Source organism: Alligator mississippiensis, chromosome 13 (assembly GCF_030867095.1).
Source record: "Alligator mississippiensis isolate rAllMis1 chromosome 13, rAllMis1, whole genome shotgun sequence".
In the NCBI taxonomy this organism is placed as follows: domain Eukaryota; kingdom Metazoa; phylum Chordata; order Crocodylia; family Alligatoridae; genus Alligator; species Alligator mississippiensis.
Window position 1 is genome coordinate 53,996,119 of NC_081836.1, and position 18,294 is coordinate 54,014,412.

General features: G+C 47.6%; 1 protein-coding gene and 1 long non-coding RNA gene across 9 annotated transcripts; one reads left to right on the forward strand and one right to left on the reverse strand.

Annotated features, from left to right (window-relative positions):
• Window positions 1-419: 419 nt before the first annotated feature.
• On the reverse strand, window positions 420-18,263 carry DHRS7B (dehydrogenase/reductase 7B). Of its 8 annotated transcripts, XM_019494725.2 has the most exons (10): window positions 18,172-18,188; window positions 15,244-17,060; window positions 14,169-14,323; window positions 12,112-12,277; window positions 8,917-9,092; window positions 6,869-6,984; window positions 4,685-4,895; window positions 3,701-3,793; window positions 2,576-2,728; window positions 420-1,771 (listed from the first exon to the last, which is right to left on the reverse strand). In XM_019494725.2, exons 4-10 carry the CDS (start codon window positions 12,252-12,254, stop codon window positions 1,566-1,568), a joined length of 1,098 nt encoding a protein of 365 aa, XP_019350270.2. In that variant the 5' UTR covers window positions 12,255-12,277; window positions 14,169-14,323; window positions 15,244-17,060; window positions 18,172-18,188; the 3' UTR covers window positions 420-1,565. The 8 variants fall into 8 exon arrangements, with proteins under 8 accessions (XP_019350270.2, XP_019350271.2, XP_059572841.1 ...); XM_019494726.2 differs by lacking the exon at window positions 18,172-18,188 and having other exon boundaries at window positions 15,244-17,636; XM_059716858.1 differs by lacking the exons at window positions 12,112-12,277; window positions 18,172-18,188 and having other exon boundaries at window positions 15,244-17,636.
• LOC132244676 (uncharacterized) lies at window positions 6,023-10,667 on the forward strand. Its single transcript, XR_009456391.1, has 2 exons — window positions 6,023-6,182; window positions 10,176-10,667. It is a non-coding gene; the product is annotated as an uncharacterized LOC132244676 (long non-coding RNA).
• Window positions 18,264-18,294: the final 31 nt, after the last annotated feature.

An 18,294-nucleotide genomic window follows, 5' to 3' on the forward strand; every position in this document is an offset into this window, starting at 1 on the left:
CAGGAAACGGTCGAGTAGAGACCTGCGCTCAACCAGCACTTTAAGGAGGTTAAATGAAACAGTGTGCCCACATCACTAGAAATATGTACAATTGTGGGGAGGCACAAATGGTCCAGGAAGGAGGGAAGTGTGAAGGACGACAGTGCGAAGTAATGCCTCATGTTTACAGGAACGTAACCCAACCAGGAACCTTGAGATTTTCCCTAGAGGAATCCTCCAGAACGCTCTCCCATCCCTTAACCTCCTGCCAGTTTAAAGGCTGCCTGTGGCTATTATTCCCAGAGAGATTCTCCAGGGTAGGGATGCAGGTGTATGATACTGCAACTGCCCCAGGGAAGCACCTGCTGAGAGCAGAGGGGCAGCTCTGCCTATAAGCTTTCCCTGCCATAGCTGAGACAAGCAGCATGACAAAGACAGCATTTTGCTTCAAACCCCTCTGAGTTTTATTTGTTTTAGATGCACGCTCATAGGCAGGACCTACACACATGGCAGAGTCTAGAGGGAGTAGGGGTAGGCAGCTGGGAGGGGGCAGGATGGACACCTGATATTCTAGCAGGGAGCCCCATTCAGCAGCTGAGAGCAGAGACTAAGATGGGATGCACTGGCCTTGGTTTCTGTAATCAGTTTTATTTATGAGGAAGCCAAAGGATAAGGCAGCTCCTTGTCCTGTCCGCTGTCCAGTGGTAGATCCTGAATGGACTGACCCTTTTCACTCAGCATAAGATAGAGACTGCCCTTGCTACTACCCAGCGGTTGATTTGGGGAGGCAGGGAGTGGGTTGCAGGGGCAGAGACCAGGTGTAAGAGTCCTCTCCCCTTCCTGTGTTGGAAAGGGAGAAGTGTCCATAAACACAGGGGAAAAGAGGTAGTTGGTGGTGCTGTCCCCCCTGCAGATGTACCACCAGAATGCCGTTTCCACACTGCATATTTGGTGGCAGTAGATCCCAGGTAAGGACAAAGGTGGTCTCTCCACTAGCATCCATTGCTTGCATGTACAGGTCCTCTCCCCTGCTGACCACAAGGCATGCTGCCTGGCACCTAAAAGGACTGTGACATATACCTTGTTCAAGGCACACAGTTGAGCCAGGCACCACTGATGTCAGAGGGCTTTACAGTCAGTGGCCTCTCTTTGCTGCTGCTGTCCTCCATAGCTATGCAGTCAGTGCCTGTGCTGTGCCTGCGTGCATTAAGCTGGATAGTGTACTGAAGACTTCTTCCTAGAGCTTCTTTAAATGGCTAATGCAGAACGAAATGGGAAGGTGCAGGAATGGTCTGCTCAGCCATCTAGCCCTTTGCATCTGGTCAGCATCCTTGCCCGCTAGGACTCAGCACTTAGAGTTACTGGTTGAAGAGCTGCCTTGAACAGTGAGTTTTGGCTAAAATCAATGGTCTCTGGCAGCAGGGGCCCCTTGTGGCATGTGTGTTGGTGCTACCACTGCTCCATGAGATGGCAAGTTGCAGCAACTGTAAGAATCTGCTTCCTGCTGAGCTCCTCCACAGATGTGTGCGCCAAGTCACAGGGGTTGGCTTCTTTTGCCTACAGTTGCTGCATGAGTAAGCTGAGCTCTACGAGGCCTTTGCTTTCCTTTCCTTTCTTGCCCTAGATGCCATAAAAGTGAAGAAGAGCTTGGGGACGAGCGTTCGCAGGTAGACAGCCAGAGAGGGCATTAAACCAGCAACTAGCACTTCCTTCTTCTTCTGTCCCACTGCATAAAGAACCACTTGAGCCACCTCTGAAGCCGTTTGGCCCTCCAGGGTGTTCTTGTCCATCACTGCAAAAGCAAAAAGCTGATGAGCATGGATGACAGCAGGTAAACACTAGTTTCCTAAGTGCTGGTTCCCCAGGAAAGCTCAGCCTGCGGCTGTCAGCAAGTGCCTTGCTTTAAGACCAATCATTCACAGCTGGCTTCAATGGGGCACACATTCAGCAGGATTCTGTAGCTAAGCTGGGATCAGGAGACGGTGTCTTTCTGACTCCCAGGCTGTTGCTCCAACTATGGAGCCACAGTCCACGAGGCATTTGAATACAGGTATGTTCTCGTGCGTTTTGCTCACTAGCTGAGCTTAACTTCCAGCTGACTGTCTGATGGGAGGGAGACAGAGGTACTGTCTCCCTATAGCCCGCAGCTCAACAAAAGCTGCAGATTACAGTGCAAGCTGATTTCCAACTCTCCACTCAAAAGGCAGCATCTTTTATAACCCACACTGGTATAAGGAACATTAGTGAAGCTTTCAGACAGAGATGGAGTGCTACTTAAGTGACTAGTAAAGAATGTCAACTCTTGTGTACTGGGTGAAACCCTGCTTAACCCTCAACTAATAACTTTGCTCTGTATAAAATGGCTCTGGTTGTGTGCTAGGGCTGACAGAGACACCCTCTTTAACAGTATCTAATATCTTTGGGGTCTTTTCCTGCTCCTCCGGCCAACTACAACCTATTTGTAGGACTCTGCCAATACAAATCACTCCTGTCCACGACACAGAGACTTGTTGCAGGCAGAGGGGTTTAGCCCTTTCACCTGTTATACAGAACACAGGATCACTTTTCCTAGTGGACACTGGTGGCCAAGCCTCACCTCCGTACTGAGATCCATCTGCTGTGATGGCATTGAGAGAGAGATTAGTCTGGATGTAGCCAGGGCTCACAACAGTCACATCGATTTCAAACTGCTCCACCTCTGCTCGTAGACAATCGAAAAAGGCCTGCGTGGCGTGCTTAGAGGCTGCATCTGCAAAACAAACCTGAGCTGTGCAGTAAGAGCAGGGCTTTTCTCCCACAGTTGCTCAGCAGCGACATGCAACTGTTTCTCAGCTGAAGCACAGGAGCCATTTACTTGCACATGGCAACACCATGGTGCCTTTTAAAAGAAGGGAGCAGCAGCATTAAGGGACAATAAAGGCAGTTTAGAAAGGAAAACACAAATCAACCAAGTTGGAAACTGGCTGGGATACTGGCTTCATATCTTACTGGTGCAGATCATGTTATAACCCAGGGCTGTCCAACTCACAGCCCATGAGCAGTTAACATGTGGGCCACAGGTCCCTGCAGCCACCTCTCCCACTGCTGCACAGTGGAGCAGGACCCAAAGGGAGGTGAGGGTACACGCTGGTGCTGCATGTCCAGCTGCAAAGTTGGATAGCCTTTCAATAAGCAATGCAGCTCCTCCCTGTAAAAGAAGAGATGTTCTATCTAGGATCTGATCTGCTCTCCAAGCTCTTTGGGTGAAGGCCTCATCTGTTTGCATATGCTTTTGCTAAGGAGCTGTGCCGCTTACAGTGGCCTTTATGAAACAAGACGACAAACTTCAGCTTGACAGTACTGCCAGGATACGACGCAATAAAGTCATGGTATTAGACAACAATAACTTCCTAACGGTCACACAAGATTGTATGGCTTATGCCAAGACAGAGATGCCCAGCAGCTTTCATATTAGAATCCCAGGTTGGGGACAGGATAAGGAAGGAGAATTTTAAACTAGAGTTAAGATTCAGAGTTAAGGTTTTAAGACCTATGATGGTGTCTCTGCTCCCTGGAACACTTCTCACCAGTGTCAGCAGTTTGTGACCACACCAAGAATGTTGCAAAGCCCTGGTATTCCATGCATACTACCAGCCCCAAGGATGCAGCGTGTAGAAGCAGTATCCAAGTACTAAGTCGAGTGCCCAGATTCCTGCTCGCCATCCTCTGCAGAGGTACTTACATGCTGATCTGAAAGGAATGCTTATTTTGCCTTGAACACTGCTGATTGCCACAATGTGGCCTTGTCTTCTTTTGATCATGGAGGGTAGAAGTGCTGGAGAAAGAGACAGAAAAGACTTGTTCAGAAGCACAGTAGGGCTATTACTGCAGTCAAGAATGAGTGTCTAGGAGAGCAGTGGTACTGAGAAACATGGGGTCACCTCAGGTTTGCTGAGCCAATTTAGGAGTGAGGCAAAGGGAATTTTGCACTGAAGCTCCTTCCTGACTGCTGATGCCAGAAGCCCTTTGTGCCAACAAGCCTGAAGGAGCATCTTGCGCATTGAGGATTCCTGCTCCTCCAGGTCTGCTTGAGCTGTAAGGGAGCAGGCAACCTCCACCTGGAGCTATTCTGCAAACTCAAGATGAGCGGAGGGTTTTGAGATAAAGAGGATGATAGCATTTACAAGGGAAAGGGAAGCAAATCATCACAGAGAGAGAAAGAGAGAGAGGGAAGCAAATCATTGCAGAGAGAGAGAGGTGCTAGAAGAGGTGTCTGCCTGTTTCAAATTCTGTGGCCTGGCAGAGCACAACCCTTCTGAGGGCAATAAAGGGGCTTTTGTTCACTGTTCAGTATTTCCAAGCTCATCTCAGGTCACTGTTTCCCAGATGAATCCCTGCTTTGCTGTCTGTGTGGAAGCTTCCAAACTGCAGACAGACAAAAAGGGCTATAAACCAGGGCTACACAAACAGCAGGGTTACACAAAAGAGCAGTGTAGGCAAGGGGGAGTAAAAGCAGCTGAGTCAGGGAATGGGGAGAGGGCTCACTTCTAAAAAAAAAATCCCAACATTGTTGAAATGAGGGTGGTAAGATAAAGTGGAGGGAAACGGGGAAGGAGCTGCTGCAGCTGCAAGGGCAGGGATGTGGGAGCAGGTAGTCCCAGATGGAAGAAGCAGGCCAGCCATGCTTGAACGCATAAGAGGGAAAGGGGAGTCAGGTCATAGGTACCTTTTGTGAACGCAACAGGCCCAAAGTAGTTGGTTTCCATCACTTTTTTGTCCACGTCCACCCCCGTGTCCAGGATCGTGCCTCGGTAACTGATGCCCGCATTGTTGATCAGTATGTCCACGTGACCCAGATGCTTCAAAATCTCTTCAGCAGCATTTAAAACGGTGTTAGTGTCAGCCAGGTCAAAGACCACAGTGTAAGGTTTGTGCACCTGTGAACAGATGACAAGTTAGCAGACGGGCTGCTGGCTGTTCTGCCCACACACTCCTACTTCTTGGAGGGAAGGCGGAGATCTACTCCTCTATGTTGACAGCGCAGAAAGGAGCACCCAAAGGCTCTCCACATGCATCAGACTAAAAGCTTATTTCCTTTGGTGTGGTTAGAAGAACCTAAAGGCACCGACATGCAATGCTCCATCTTCCTCCACAGGCCTTCCCAGCATGCAGTGCTTTGTATAGATTTGAACAGGATGGTGTCCACCTCTTGTCACCCCTCCAAAAGCACAGAAAGGACTGCCACTGGCCCCTTTGTAAGTCTCTCTGGTCCTCCTTCGGCCACCTCTGTGCAACGTGTGGTCATTCCTGCATTAAATTCTCATGCCTTTAATGCCCCATAAGGAGCCATCCCATAGGAGCCTGTCAAGGAAAGTCCATTCTCCCTTTTCACCCACACCCTGTAAACAATCGTATTGTCCAACTACTGGGGATTTGAGACGCTGAATCAGTAATGCTAAATGCACACATTCTGGGATTCACCCTGAGAAACAGTTATACACAGCAAAGTCTTCTCAGCACAGACTCCAAAGTGAAGGAGCTTCTATACAGCATAAACAGACTCTTCTTTAGTAATAAATGACTGGACCTTTATCAAGGTGCTCCAATTCACCTAGAAATTCAGGGCCATCTAGCTATATCAGTATTAGAAAAGCCTGCATGGAAGAAGCAGAGACACAGAGCTACTCGACAGGAAAAGAGGACTGGTACTATCTTCTGGCCTAAGAGCACAGCTCCAGATTCCCGTGTTGCTAGTTTAGCCTCAGCAACCTGGAAGTACCGACAGAGGGTGAAGACACCAAACTCTCCCCCTCTCCTCATTACATCCTGCTCGCTCCTTCAAGGTGGGTCTGTGGGTAGAAGGGGAGGTAATGATACAGCTTAGGGCATCAACTCCATTTTGCTCCATCTCTGCACTTCGTGCAGAGTCAGGGTGGAGGAGATTGCAAGGCTGCTTTAAACCATCTTCACACCTCCCTTATGCTGCTCTCAGCTGTGTCAACTAGTAACTGCAGCACAGCGGGGCTGGCACTGTGCCATGTACTTCTCCCTCAGGCTGCTCCCAACACCTTGAGGAGGATCTTGCTTGCTGAATTTGCTGATGTTTTATTACAGGAAGAAATGGGAGATGTGCTCAGCAAATCCTAATCCAGGCAGCTGCAGGGAGATTGGGCCTGCCCCGACTTCACCTGTCACTATACCCTTCTGTTCAACAAGCTTCAGAGGTAAGGATTCCAACCCAAATTAGAGCCAAAGATGTTGCTCTGCCCAACTAGACATGTGGGAGGTGTGGGGCCCTGCACCCTTCACAGGACCACAGGAAAGTAGGGATGGAAGGGACCTCACAAGGTCATCTAGTCCAGCCCCCTGCTCAAGATAGGATCATCCCCAATTAAACCATCCCAGTCCAGTGTCTAACTTGCTTCTGAAAATTTCCAAGGATGGAGATCCCACAGCTCCTCCATGTAATCTGTTCCACTCTTGTCAGAAAGTTCCTCCTAATCTCCAGCCTAAACGTTCCCTGATGTATCTTGAGGCTCCACCTCCTAGTCCTGTCCCCTACAGCTACAGACAAAAAGCCCAACTCCATCCTCTTTATAATCACCCTTCAGTTATTTGAAGATTTATCAAATCCCCTTCAATTTTCTCTTCCCCAGGCTAAAATAACTGTAATTCTGTCAGCCCTTCCTCACGTGTATGTTTCTGTGAGCAGTCCCAGGCCACTCAAGTTCACTTCCAGCAAGACAGGACACATTAGTGTAACGTGCTCCCAGCGAGGCAACTAAATGCTGGTACCAGCAGAGCTGTGTCCCTCTCATTACTCAGCACCCCACAAAGGCCACAGCAGCTCTACATTTCCTGTAGCCAGAAGACCTGAATACCAGCAGCCTGTTCTTCCCTGCATGCTTACGTTCTTTGGGTGGTTGGTCATGGCAGAAAGTTCCCGCACCAAGTCCTGGAGTCTCTCACTGTTTCTGCCACAGAGCACGAGCTTGGAGCCAGCTATGTGGAAAGCCTTGGCACACTCTTTGGGAGGGAGAGAACAGAAGAGAAAAGCAGATGTTTTAATGTCAAGTGTGGATTTCAGATGCATTTTATACCTGGAGGTCTGCTGTAAAGAGCCCACTGACAAGTTCAGGATAGCTATGCTAGTTACAAGAGACCAAGCCATCTCTCAATCAGTGCCATTAAACCCTTTCAGACTAGAGCAAGATACCATTTCTATTAAATATATGGCACAATGAAGATGCATCTTAATTATCCATTTTCGACACTGCCCAATGGTGTTAGTCCCACCAGAGAAGACTTAGCATAAGAGAGAAGCTATAGCAGGCAGCTGGCATGATTCCTGTTTCAACCATGATCATCTTGCTCCTCCCATGCATTTGTGACCACCTAGTTTGAGAACCTTGGGCAAAGGACACATTTATATTTAATGAGGACCATTTTTCTTCTTGTGTGTATATAGTATGGAGCACCATGGGAAAGGCACTTAAGTGCTACTCCTATGGAAAGAATCACCTTGCAAAGCTTTTCTAGGCTCTTGTTAAAAGTACAGTATTTCAACATACCAAGAAACAAGATATCCTTCAGTGACAGAAAGGGTGTAGGGGAGGTGGGAAGGCCCAAAACAAATACACACAGGCTTCCTGAGGCATTTGCATTAGCCTGGGCCTTGAGGAAAGGGGCTGGGCAATCATGACTAGCTAGTAGATCTGTACTCTCAAGGACACTTTATTCAGCCCTTGCCCTGCCCTAAAGTTTGCGGCTCCTTTCCATCTAGCTACAATTATCCCAGCCCTTAAGTCAAGGTCTTAACTTCAAGTTAACGGTTTTCCTTCCCTCTCAGGGCCAGTAATGTAACTCTTGGGAAGCATAAAAATAACAGTCGTAGCAGTTGTTGGCTATTTGCACTACTGCCCCCAGCAGTCACCACTGTCTAGGACACAAGAGCTGCTCCGTTACGCCTCTGTTCAGAACAGTTTATCCCTAGCAGGTTTCTTATGCTTCAGCATGGCTTCACATTCTTCTGCACCCTCTGAGCGTGACCTAATGAGTTGAGGCCTGTACCACAGGGGACTACAGCGTGATATCACAGAGTGCGGGCCAGCATGTAGGCAAGTGTCAGTGCTTGTAATATAGCCTTGAAAGAGAAAAAAAAACTCAAAAGGAGATAACCTCTGCATGGGCTGTTCTTGCAGTGGAGCTGAAAGGGGACACAAGACCTCACATTTAAATAGGAGATGAAGTACTCTGGACTTGGGGGACCCTTTTCTCTTTATAAGCTGAAAAGCAAAATAGCAGGGAAAAGATGCCTAAGGACATATGGCATTTCAGCTGCAACGCGCATGCTCAGCCTGTGAAGGTCTCTCCTCGGACACCAGGTCTGTCAGTCTTCTAAACATGAAACATTACACCCACCAGCTACTTCTTGCTCTTCGGTTCTAACTGGCCAAGGAGGTGGGCATTCAAATTATTCTGACCATGCAGCTAGTGAGGTTGGTGTTTTTCTAAGACAGCTCTTCACACAAGAGTACATGCACAAGCTGCCCATATGCCCTGATGGGGGAAAATCACAAGCCATCAGAAAGGATGCTGTATTCTCAAGAAGTCAAGGGCTTTCTGGGAAGGATGAAGGAGCACATCTAAGCAAATGCATAACCTCCCCCTCACAAAAAACTACTGAGTTAGTCTTGATAGCAGTTAAAATGCCTCATGTGTCACGTGCACACAAAGTTCCTGGCTCTTGCAACTGATGCGGACTGTCTGAACAGGGCTTTGTGTCAAGGGAAGGTGGAGTACTTGTGGCATCAGGCCCTTTAGGTGGGATAGACGCACACTGCAAAAGAGGGTAAGACAACTGGAAGTACAAGAGAAGATGGGAACAGAGCACCAGCAGGCAGGGCTTTCCAAATGATCTGGTATCCTAACCTTTCCAGCAGGACAGGCAAGACTCACCTTTCCCCAGGCCAGACGTAGCCCCTGTGATCACCACCACCGCGTCCTGCAGATAGGCTCGCATTCGCATGCGCTGCAGCAGCCTGAAGAGGCCAAAGATACCCACACTGCCAATAAGCAGTGGGATGATGACAGTGCTGGTGAAATCCATGAGCTTCGCTTTCTGAATGTTCCTCCTAGAGCCGCACAGTTAAAACAAGCAGAGCATTACACAGGCTAGAAATCTAGGCGGTCACTGAGCCTCTTTCTTGTTAGGATGTCTGAGCAGATTTGGAAGCATATCTGTCCCCTCTCCCTGCCATCCCAGCCCCTCAAGTGTGCATCTTTAAGGGAACATCCAGCTCCTGCAGGTAGACCCTCCAAGTGGTACAATCACAAATATCCATGCTAAAAACCAAAAGGCTAAGTTGAGTGTCACAACAGGACATGGTCTCAGATATTTTAAAGGTACTTGGCTACAAAATAGCCTGAGACACCATTTCCAACATCCCCCTTTCTACCTTATCAGATGTTTTCTTGTGCACCACAGTTAGACAAAAGGGTCCTTTGGCCCAGGAAGCTTCTCCGCATGCCTGTGATGCTATACAAACATCTGAGACTTTTCTGTGGGATCTATCACCACCATATGAAAATGGCAGAGACAGATCTGGAGCTTCACAAGAAACATTCCCTTCAAGCAGGTGATTTGTTAACTATTGGAAATTTTTACATCTCCTGCTAAAACAGCAGTGCCTGTCAGAAACAGGTAATCTGATTCCACAAGCCAGGGGTCTGATCATCAAGGAGCCTTCAAGTCTGCCTCTAGTAATTAGTTTATTTTTATACATTTTCTTAGTAGCCTACGTTTGAACAGACCAAACTCCAGCTTGCAAATGAAACCCAAACCATTGGTATCTAGAAAAACCTGGCCTAACTCAGGAAAAGATATGGTTTTGAAACACACGTACCTAATTTACTAGCTAAGCCATTGCCTTGATGCGAGTAAGTTATGGTACAGGTCACTGCATCCCCACAGCGTAAGCAATACCTCTGATAAAGGCAAAGGTTGACAAACTTCCCACCCTGAGCCCCGATTTTTTTTGCTGTTTGGTATCACAATGAGATGAGAACTTTTTTAAAAAAATCATCCACTGGAATCCAGAAGTTATTTTCGGTCAGACAACAGGTAGAGCCAGACTCCAGGATCTCTCCCTCTTCCTGCAGTTTCAGCTCTAAAGTGCATTTCCTGCTAAGGCCTGATCATGTATCTTATTTTACAGTTAATATCCACCTTGAACGTAGAAGGGCAGGCTCATGAGCCGGGCAGGGATCAGCAAGGGAACTCAGAGCACCAATCTGGAGTAACTCCATATTGCTGGGAGAGCCTGACAACTTTTACCCCATCTCTTCAGCCCCGGGCTGCAACTACTTTTACCCGACAGCTGGATGTGATGTCTCCAAAAACCAGTCAGTGCTGGAGGACTCCCCTGAGCTGGAGGGCTATTACAAACTGACACCTGGGGCTGAATACACACGGGATGCTGCCCAAAGGGAGAGACCAGGACACAGACTCATTAAGTCTCCTCCTTGCCAGTGTAGCCCATGAGATGGGCCACACAGTATAGCATCCCCCACCAAGCAGATCTTGCCAGAGATTATATAACAAGTGCAAACAGCATGCATCACTCCTAAAACCACAGTGGAGAAACTGTGTCCTTATGAGAAGCCAGAAGCTACTTGAGGCTGGACTAATAGGAGACGTGGACATGAACCAGCATGGTTTAAACTTTACAGGTTACTTCAGGTCAGATTTTCAGCTCCTGTTTAAACGTATAAACCGTTTTCAACAGGAGCTGCCAGGTGCTGCCCATTTCACCTAGGTGCCAATATTGGAGTTGGAGATATTTTGATGAAGTTACTGAACCTGTTTTGCCTGTTTCCCCACATGTAAAGTGGGAATAATACCCTTTTAACCCACCTGTTAATCACTGTGGGCAAGAGCTTCTCCCCCCATACCCTTCTACACCTCTATGCGTCACACTGTACAGCTGGGCAGGAACAACTCCCCAGCATGGCCTGCGGCACAGTCGTACAAAGTTCTTCGGCGAAACAAAGTCCAAGTTTACCCTCAATTGCCTGACAGTGAGGATCAGCCATCATGTTTCCTGCCCAGCATCTAAGTTGCTTTAATATTCATGAAGCACCATCTAGTTTTTGCCTTTTAGACTTTTTCTATACCCAGCTCATTTACAGCCTTCATTGTGTCCCTTTTCATTTCCTCTCTGCATAAAATGTTCCCAAGCTTCCCAGATAGAAGCTTGTCCATGCCTCTGACCATTTCTGGTTGTCTCCTGATATCTTCCTATGACATGAAGAAACTGGGAAAATTGAGCTCGTCTCCACCTCAGTCACATTGAGTCACTGGCAGAACTCTGTATTGGCAACTTCCAATCTAGAAAGGAGCCACTGGTTTCGATGGGTGCCTAAACATCTTTGTGAAGCTGAGCCTAGGTAACTGCCTCCCACAGAGCGAGGGCGAGGAAAGAAAACATGAAGGAGAAACCTGATGAAAGAAGGGAGGAACGAGATCAAAGTACTGGGCTGAAAAAGAAGGCCTCGTGACTGGGAATGAGATTCTATGACCCTGAGGCCAAGAACAAAGCCAGCCCCAGCTGAAGCAAGCTTCAAGGATTAAGACAACCTGGCAAGCACACCAGGACAACCAAAGAAGAAAGAATTGCCCGTGCACGTCACACCTGAATTTGCAGGTTTTACTTTGATCCACAAGGATCTCTTTAAAATACAAAAAGTCCCCACACCAAACAAGCTTTAAATGGAAGGCATTAAACAAACACTGAAAAGGAGGACTGAGAGAGCACGCTGATAGATGGTGTTTTGGGTAGATGGTGTTTTGGCTCACACAAGCTTTGCTGCCTTAGATACCAAGTGCATCTCATTTGGAGTGCTGGTGTTCAGTGGGAACGGCAGCACTTTGGCAAACATTATTACCTCAAGAGGATAATAATTAAAAAAAAAATAACCCCAAGGAAACACTGATAACTAGACCGGCAGCTACCCCTGCTCCTGAAGCACATGAGACCATTGGCTGGTGAAAGATTCTTGCGACTTGCTGTTTTTTTCCACTCCTGATTTTTGAGTCCAATGACAGCAAAGGTAGCACCATCCCAACATGGATAAGAAGCGAAAACTACAAACCATCCTGTAAACGTCCGTGCCCGAGGAACAATGGTCTTGGGTCCCACGGTCAACAGAGACACTACCTTAGTCCACCCTGGGTCTCTTGGTACTGGAGAACAGTTTGCCCCAGGCACGTGTGGCTCCAGGTTAGGGAACTCCATTCGTCGTTCTAGAGTCTATTTTTCTAGGGGAGAGCAAAGGTCCTGCATTCAATCAAGAACATCACCAGGGACCAAGTATGGCAGCAGAATTTAAAAGCAGTTAAAGGACTTGCCCAGCAGCCCCAAGGAACGGAGAGAGACAGTGTGCATGGCCTGATGGCTTGCCATTCAGGAGCTCTAGGAGGCAGCAACTCTCTCCAGGTCAGCTGGGGCTGGAAGGTTCATGCTGGGAACTTTCTTCATTTCTTGAGAGGTTTTCATTGACTAGTGACAGCTTGAATGGAAAACCCTACCCTAGCATCATGGTCAATATATAGAGTGGCAGGAACTGTGTGGACCCTACTTTGTAACCTAAATGGGATCAGCAGAGGGGGCTCTTGCTAGCTACCTGCTAGAAGAACTTCCTGAATGGGAACGAATTCTGTGGTTCCTGAAAAACAAGAATCTCTCTCCGCGTGGGTGTGCAAAGCTCCTATTAAATATCAGCTCTTTCAGCTTTTAATGGAAGCCTCACCTAGCCCTCGGTGGTTGGATGCAATCTCTCACTAGCAACATGCTGCGAAGGAAAGGTCCCAAAAGCAGCAGAGAGGCATGCTGAGGTATCTCCATATCAGCATGGGGGCTGAGTCAGAGGCCCAATCAAAATCCAAGGTTTGCTCTGCCACTTTAGAAGAAATAGCCATAGAATGGACTTTCCATTAAAGCAGGGGAGTTGGATCAAGGTGTGCTGTTCTGTATTCACATGGACAGTTTCCACTTGAACTACAGTCTCTTTGCTGACACAAGGTAAAAAAAAAATAAAAAAAAAAAAAAATACAGTCTACGGATTTTTCTGTATTACAAGATTATCTGGTGGAGGGGCCGAAATAAATCATTGCTGGCTCCTCAGGGGGAAGGGGACAGAGACAGGTACAGGCCAGGAATCAACAAGAACTTTATTTAGAGCCACAAAATGTTGGGCTGGGATACTTTAAAGGCTGGGGAAGAAACTCAGAGCATCAAAAACCTGACATTTCAGCAGTCCTAAGGCAAAATAGCCAAGGAGGCCTTGGGCAGAGAAAAGACCATGACCCATATATTGGCCCCTTTGCTTAATTTAAGTTATACTGGATGTCCCCCAGGCTTCCAACCTGAAAGTCTGAGATGCCACAACTGTGGTTCCAAGATGTGGCCATCCAAGATGTACCTGAAGATCCACTACCTTTTCCTGTGACAAAGCTTGTAATGCAGGAGGATGTGACGAGGGGAAGACACCTTCATAACTGTCACCAGTCACTGCTCCTAACTTCAGCATGCCCTCTTCCATCCCACAGGACAGTAACATTTCATTTGACTGCACAGAGTCTCGGGGAGGGAAAAGGACTTTGTAGAGGGGACAGCGCAAAAGTGGTAGAGGATGTAAACAAGCATAAATAACTGGAATTTGAAGTCTAAATTCGGTGTACTTAGCCTTTTCAAGGGCTAAATAGCATAGAACAAGTCACATCCACACATACCAATTAAAAATGTTCCCTTCAAAAGAGATGAGCCCTTAAGTCAGGAATGACTTCAGATGGCATGAGAGGGCTAGTTATCAAGCCCGGAGAAGACTTGATAACAAAGGCAGCAGAGACAAGTTCAGGTACTGAGGAGCTGACAGAAAATGCCAATGTGAGACAAAGAGGGAGAAAAAAAGAACCCTCCCCTCACAAACACCTATTCTTTAACCGCAGCACCTAGAATCAGATTGCCCCGCAAGTGACAAATGGAAGCAACTGGGAGGCTATTTTCAGAAACTAGGTGTCATTTAAAAAGGAAAAAAAAAAAGAGAGAGAGAAAAGCCCCCTTTCCCATGGAAGCGTTGTATGAAGAAGCAGCACCAGCCTGTACCTTGTTGGCAGCTGCCTTGGGTCTGAAGAAAGCACGAGATCCTACCTTTTCGAAAGAGCTCCCTTGCCAGCAGTGGCTCCTTGTGCTGGTGTCTCCCTCTAGTCTTTTGACACTGAGCAGACTGATTTAAATCAGGTAATGGCAGGGATCCAAGCAGGCGCTCTCGGTCCAGCATGGGCACAAGGTGCCAGGAACAGCCTCTAAAAACAAACCTCAAACACTCTGTGACCTTTGAAAAGGGGGGGGAGGGAAGGGTGTCATACTAACCTTTCTGATTATATGCGCACAGGGAAGATACAGAAAAAAGTACGTTTTGTGACGAGAGATCAGCTGAATTTTCACACTAGGAACTTACAGTGCTGGCAAACTCAGCTACTAGGAAGGACTTTATATAGCTTACATGAGTGATGAAACAAATGAACCAGCTGAGTGTTTTGCGCGTATGCTCATATTCAGATCTGTAATGGAGGCGGCAACCTGCACCTGGTGTACGCTACATTTAAGAGATTGCGTTATCTCCTCCCTGAAGACAGAGAGAGAGAGTATGTGTGTGTGGGTGTATGTGTGGGAGCATGCGGCCTTCAGATCAGATAATCACTTTTTCCCCCCCGAACCAACCACTTCTGAAAGAAGTTTGAATCAAGCCTAAAACTAACCAAGACTTTAGAAACTGTATGGAAGGATCCAGCATCACCAATTAGACTATTGCAATGACCTAATAGAACACAAATAGCAATTTTTAGATGGCGATAACTAAATTCTTGTACGAGTCCTCTGAAAATGACAGATTGAGTCTCTAAGACCAGATCAAAATCTGATAGGAAAAGATACACTGCTGTAACAACAAAGTGACTGAACTCATCTAAACTATGAAGTTGCTGAAATACAGTAACTTGCACTTACATGACAGCATTCATTTCAAAGGATTGTATGAACTGAAGTGATACCAAAACTATCCTAATAGGATCAGGCATCACTGAGATCTCTGGGGTGGAATTCAGTAGCAAGTCCACGGAGGGCAGCACCTCAGTACAATGGAAAAGAAAGCCCTCTACCCAGCTGGATAGGCATGAGTTGCATTGTATGCCTCCAATAACACAGCAAATAAGTATTTTCTTACTTTTAAGCTGTCTGTTGTATTCACTTGAGGCTTCTGAAGCTCATCTTGAACATGCTGCCCACCTTCCAGACATGACCAAAGCCTTGAGTTCTAATTGGAACTTTTGCTGCATTGTGCTTATTGCCTCGTATAAGCTCAAAATAATGTCCAGGTCAGACAGAAAAGGAAGGAAAATGGAAAAGGAAAAAAAAGAACGAACCCAGTGTTTTCAGCACCTGACCTGGTCACCAGATTGGGAGTATGGGACAGATTGTTCTTAATATTTCATCTGCCCTCACTTAAGCCTGTGCTTGATTTCTAACCTCCCTCCTCAGCTCCCTGCTGAGGTACCTGGGGTAGTCCACCAGATAAACCAGAACAACAGAAAAATCAAAGCATTCAATATTCAAGGAAAGTGTTTTGCTGAAAGAATTCAAACAAAACCTGTAACATTACAGGGAAATCAAGGCAATTCTGATCTTCCCCCCCTCCCTGCTCTCATGAAGTTGATATCTAATCAACCAAACAATGGTGTAAGGAATTGGCTTGAAAGCCCAGGAAATTAAACTTCTCTCTAGTCATATAGCAAGTTATTGAATGGAAACGAGCAGAGCAATTTCCATCCACCCTTACACATCATCTTGCCATCCTTCCTTACTTCAGAGGACCATGTGATGAGTACAGCCCCTTCAGCTCATTCTGTACTTGGTCCCTTGACTAAGACGACCAAGAAAAATAAATCACAGTTGTCCAATGTGACCAGATATCCCCAGCCTAAGCAAAGGCAAGACCCACATTCAAGGAGGCTTGCAATACAGCTAGAGTAGCGAGCCTGGCTAATGAAAGCACAGCTTAAACCAGTAAAGCAAGTGTTTTGGCCCAGATAGCTTCTGTTGGCCCCTGGAGCAGAAATACACTATGCCAGGCTGAAGCACTCCTAATGCATCTGTACTAGGACTTCTTCTGGCACAGAACTGTCTACACACACCACACCCATAACTAACATTATTATATTGGCTAATGTTGATAACAAAGATCTGGCTTAGATGCAACTTCATTTCACCTAGGCTACTGAACAGCAATCAGCGAGCACTGACTTTTGGTCACTACCACAGACTTGGAAAGAATGTCCCTGGTGACCTGGAGGTTAACAGTGCCCTTATCCCAGTACCTCTCCCATCCATAACCTCAAAACTTTGTTTCTACTACATCAACTTTTTCCAAATTTTGCTTGCCAGAACCTGTACACCCATCCCTGACCTGGAGCTAAAAGAGACCATGCAAGCAGGCCTCACCTACACAGTCTCCACCCAAAAGCAAGTGTGTGGGAGGCATATGAGAACTGACAGCAGTAGATTACTAGGAATAACTTGCCCAGGAAGTAAGAAGTTTCCAGCAGAGAAACCAGGACATGCAATTCAAACTCTCCACCAACTTATCTTCAATGACTGCCTACACAGTCAACCCAGTTTGCCTTGCAGCAGCACCATGCAAAGGCAGGGAGGAAGAGGCAGAAGCTGTTTGCAAGCAGCTTGCATAGCATGCAGTACAGGTGTTGCCAGCAACGCTGTAATTCAGGTTGCCTCCAGATTTACGATACAGCATAATTAAACTCCAAATTTAAAACAACACCTTGCAAAACAACTGCATGTGCTGATATTGGTTTGGTAGGATATTTGCAAACGTTAGCAGTAGAAAGAAGTTCCTTTCTGAAGACATGTTCCGACTTGAAGTTCTTCAAAATTGGGAGTGGCTCTTCCTTAATAACTTTACAGCACCTCACACAATGGGATCCAGGCTGGACTAGGACCTTTACATGTAGAGCAGGGGGTCCCAATCTGTGGTACACAGACAATCTGTCAGTGGTACACATTAACAGATTTATTATAGTTACTTTCCATGACAGAAATTTACTTCTGGTACTTAAGGCTGAACTGAAACATTTGTTGGTGGTACTTAAGGTTGCATCATTTTAAATTGGTGGTGTGCAATTTGTCAGAGGTTGGGAACCACTGATGTAGAGAAGCACCTGGCTGGGGTCATTTGACCCCAGCACTCTTTCCTGCCCAGGGCAGGGGGTCGGACTCGATGATCTACTGAGGTCCCTTCCGACCCTAAAAGTCTATGAAATCTAGGAATACTCCGTTATTCACAATAGTCTATTCCTAGTAGCCCGTTTTCCCTTTTTGTAGCTAAAGAACCCATCCCCACTGAGATCCTGCAGTCACAATTCACAAATACGCTCTTCAAATGTCCTTAGACCAACACGGCTACAACCCAAACCTCTTCAAATGTCACACCTAAAGACACAAGTTAGTCAGTCCCTTTAATTTTCCCAACTCATTCTAATACGATAAGTCAACAGATCTGGCCAGATCCACATCCATTCCCCAGCGGCATGGGCAACTGGTACCACCTTAGTCCGGGGGGGGGATGTGCCCCCCCCAAAACTGGGGGGAGGGAGGTCCCAATCTGCCTCTTTCCTCACTTCCCTGCTCTCTGATATTAAATGATATCATTTTTTTGGCTCTTCCCCCCGATGATCTCCGACATCAGCCTGCATCAGGCTCGCTACGGGGCAGCGGCTCCCCACGACAGCCTGCAGGATGCCGGAGAAGCTGCCGGGGGACGGGACCAGCCAGCTCCATCCCCGTCTCCCCGCTGCCTTGCCCCTAACTGCGGGCGAGCAGGCAGCCGAGAGAAAAAAGGGACATCCCTCCCGCACCACGGTTCTTTAGGCCCGAAGCCCCTCGCTGGGAGCAGCCCCTCATGTGGGACACCATTCCCGTGCTGGCCTCGGTGCGGGGGGGGGGGGAGGCCTCCCCCCACCGCCAGGCACCCTCCAGAGCGGGGGCAGGGGAACCCCCTCCCGGGCTACAGGCCCCGCTCGCAGGGCAGAGACCGCCCCCGAGGCCCGCTGCTCGCGTGGGAACCGAGCTCGGCCCATACCTGCCCGCCGCTGTCACCATGGCCACACCCGGAAGCAGGCTGACCAATGAGCACGCTCCGCTCGTGACTTCCCACTCCCCTGGAGGCGGGCCCTACGAGAGCCTGGCCAATCACAGCGCGCGT

What these genes read in the sequence shown, in the direction of transcription:
- DHRS7B (XM_019494725.2), bottom strand. Translation starts at nt 12,254, where the DNA reads ATGGAGTTCCCTAACCTGGAGCCACACGTGCCTGGGGCAAACTGTTCT. An exon ending in TACGTCTGGCCTGGGGAAAG is followed by an intron (nt 6,985 to 8,916) that starts GTGAGTCTTGCC and finishes TCCCTCCCAAAG; the next exon opens with AGTGTGCCAAGGCTTTCCAC. An exon ending in CATTCCTTTCAGATCAGCAT is followed by an intron (nt 2,729 to 3,700) that starts GTAAGTACCTCT and finishes TTTGTTTTGCAG; the next exon opens with ATGCAGCCTCTAAGCACGCC.